At 41.6% G+C, this 2,673-nt stretch overlaps 1 protein-coding gene across 5 annotated transcripts in view; it reads right to left on the bottom strand.

Moving 5' to 3' along the window:
* Positions 1-2,213, bottom strand: part of LOC109843398 (phosphoglucan phosphatase LSF1, chloroplastic) — a 22,305-nt gene extending 20,092 nt beyond the window's left edge. For 2 of the 5 annotated variants that reach the window (XM_020412333.1, XM_020412331.1), the window contains exons 1-2: positions 1,686-2,208; positions 1,489-1,601 (exon numbers count right to left, since the gene is read on the bottom strand). In XM_020412333.1, the coding sequence (XP_020267922.1) occupies positions 1,489-1,601; positions 1,686-1,991 (419 nt within the window). In that variant the 5' untranslated portion in view covers positions 1,992-2,208. Of the gene's footprint in view, positions 1-1,488; positions 1,602-1,685 lie in introns of all 5 variants that reach the window. The other 3 variants (XR_002247667.1, XM_020412332.1, XM_020412334.1) reach the window with 3 other exon arrangements.

Genomic DNA, 2,673 nt, shown 5'->3' on the forward strand with positions numbered 1-2,673 from the left:
TGCGGATGAAGAGCACACAAGAGAGAGATAGGGTTTAGGTTAAGTGAAGCGGGTCAAGTTTGGTTTATGGGTTCAGATTTTGGTTTTCTTCTTGGCTGGGCTTTAACTGAAATTAGGTTTTTTTGTTTAAAAAGCTAGGCGGTGCACACTTTAACTAAAAATGGGATTTTTTTGTTTAAAAAACTAGGTGGCCCGCCTAAACGGACAGCCTAGCCCTAAGCGGCCGCCTATGCGGGACCGCCGCCTAGATTGGGCGCTACGGCCAAATCTAGGCAGCAAATGGTCCGCCAACACCTAGGCCGCTTTTTACAACATTGGGGAATAAGTTCTACTTTTATATCGGAAGTTGAGATCATGAGGAATTACAATTTTTTGGGGAAAGGGAGATGCCAATTTAAGAATCGTAATATGAGCCCAAAAAATTCATCCAAATCCTTTCCTTGTTGTAACACATATGCCGTAAGTTTAGATTAGTATTCAAGTAGCAGTTTTCAACTTTATCATCTTTTCCTCATGTTTTCATTTCTTCATTATCCATTTCCACCAACTGATGCCATCACAAGTGCAAAAGCCAGTCATCTTTTCTCACCCTCAGTATTTTGATCCCTCACACTATCAAATAGCTAATATTTGGTGTCTAGCAAAATCAAAGTCTACGAAGTGTTTTCAGGTGCATAACAAAACAGTTCTCGGTCGAACCCAAATTGGATAGCTGCATAGTCATATCTAAAGTGATTTTATGACTCCAATGAGTAAACGTTTTTGTATGATACAAGGATAGCTATTGTTATAATGAGCAATATACCAAGCTCCAAGGACCAATAGACACACACACACACACAAATATTACATGTATTTGAAAGGCTAAACTAGGCAGCTTGAGAACTGCATTCCAAACTTTTCAAAGAGGTTGCCTGCAAATATGTGTACATTGTACAGTGCATCTCTATAGCAAATCTAGTTGATCCTACGTAAATCATTAGATGGTACATTGCACAATCACATTTTACTAACATGGAACTAGTTGAAGCTTCACCAAGCTGATTGAGTGCATTCCAATGAAAACTTTCTAGTTTTCTACGATCGTCACGAAATCATGATTTGCATGAAGACCACTTTCTTTAATCAAATAGATAATGATATTGCAATGAGAAATCATGAACTGGCCTAACTATGATCATCTTCTATCAGTAATGAATGTTACTACAAGAGTGTGGTCAGCTTCAGACAATAAAGATAAAACGCTTTTATGATTTAATTCGCAACATAAAGTTTGGTTGGTGCAATGTATATCTCCGTTATGTCCATCCTATATGGAATTGCAAGAGAGCCAACAGCAAGACAATTCATATTTCAAAAATGTTAGGGTAGTTAGGAAACTAACAAAAAAGAAGAAGAATTTGTGGCAGCCAGTGCAATAATGCAGAATAATCCTGAGTTAAAATCAGGATTATTGCTACAGGGTAAGGAAAGGAAAGAAACACATACCGTGCATCATTGAGGTCTTTGATCTCACTGAACCCCCCACCACCATCAGAGGTACTACTTGCCTTCTTCACTGTGTCCCCCACCATAATAATTCTCGACTTCTCTGCGTTCCCCTGCAGCAAAAAATAAAACAACTAAAAATAAAATCTTTCAATAATTTGAAAAAAAAAGTTGTCAACCACATAGGCGTAACTAACCCCCTTCTTCATAGAGTGAACAAAAATCCTGCCATCAACGGAGAGAGCAAACCGAATGCCCAGGGGTCGCTCTAGGGTGACCATGTACTCGTTGAGATTCATTTTCCTGAATGCAGCCTGATCAGCTGCGGCAAAAACCCTAGAGAGCCTTCGCTTCCCGTTTTGCCCCCGCCCCACCGTCGTCCTCTTCAGTTTCAGAGAACTCTTTGAAAAGATTAAATCTTTGGAGCGAGAACGGAGAGAAGAGGGATACAGAGATGGTGAATCTTTGAGAGAATGCAGAGGCGATGGCTGAAGGAGAGACATCTGGATCGATCTCAAGGCGATCAGGATCGGAGTTTGGGAGCTCGATTTTCTTCTCTCTCTTCTTGGGGGAGTTAGAGGGAGAGGGAGAGGGAGAGAGGGGCAGGGGACAGTGATCCAGAAGCAGCGGCCATGGCTGAAGGTTAGCGGTGGGACCCACCTTGAGAACTAACCGGAACCGCACGCGACGTGCATGCAGAGAGCGCGTGATATGGGCCTAGCTCTTTGAACCAGTTGGGTTTCCTCGGGGTTTTTCAATATTAGCGTTTTTTCAGATCTCTGGTATTTTGATTGTAGTCCCTCACATTTTCATATTTTGATTTGAATTACCCAAATCTTCTATATGTGCTGATATTAGCACCCCCTGATTAGAATGACTTGAGGAATATTCTATCAACGTTAAAATTTAGAATCGTAGGACAGTTATACCCTTATCTTCTCCATTAAGAATTAAGGGGAGGACGTGGAGAGACTATAAATTTGTCAGCACCGCTCACCGCCATTGATACCTTAAGGGCCTGTTTGGATTTGTAGGGGGTGAAAGGAAGTTAAGGGAAACTGAGAGAAGAGAAGGGAAGGGAAGGGAAGGGAAGGGAGTTCCCTTCCCCTTGGTTACACCCCAATTTGGAGGGTAACAAATTTTATACTCTTAGGCCTCGTTTGGCAAGGGGGTAAATGAAGAGTT

Source organism: Asparagus officinalis, chromosome 5 (assembly GCF_001876935.1).
Source record: "Asparagus officinalis chromosome 5, Aspof.V1, whole genome shotgun sequence".
Classification (NCBI taxonomy): Eukaryota; Viridiplantae; Streptophyta; class Magnoliopsida; order Asparagales; family Asparagaceae; genus Asparagus; species Asparagus officinalis.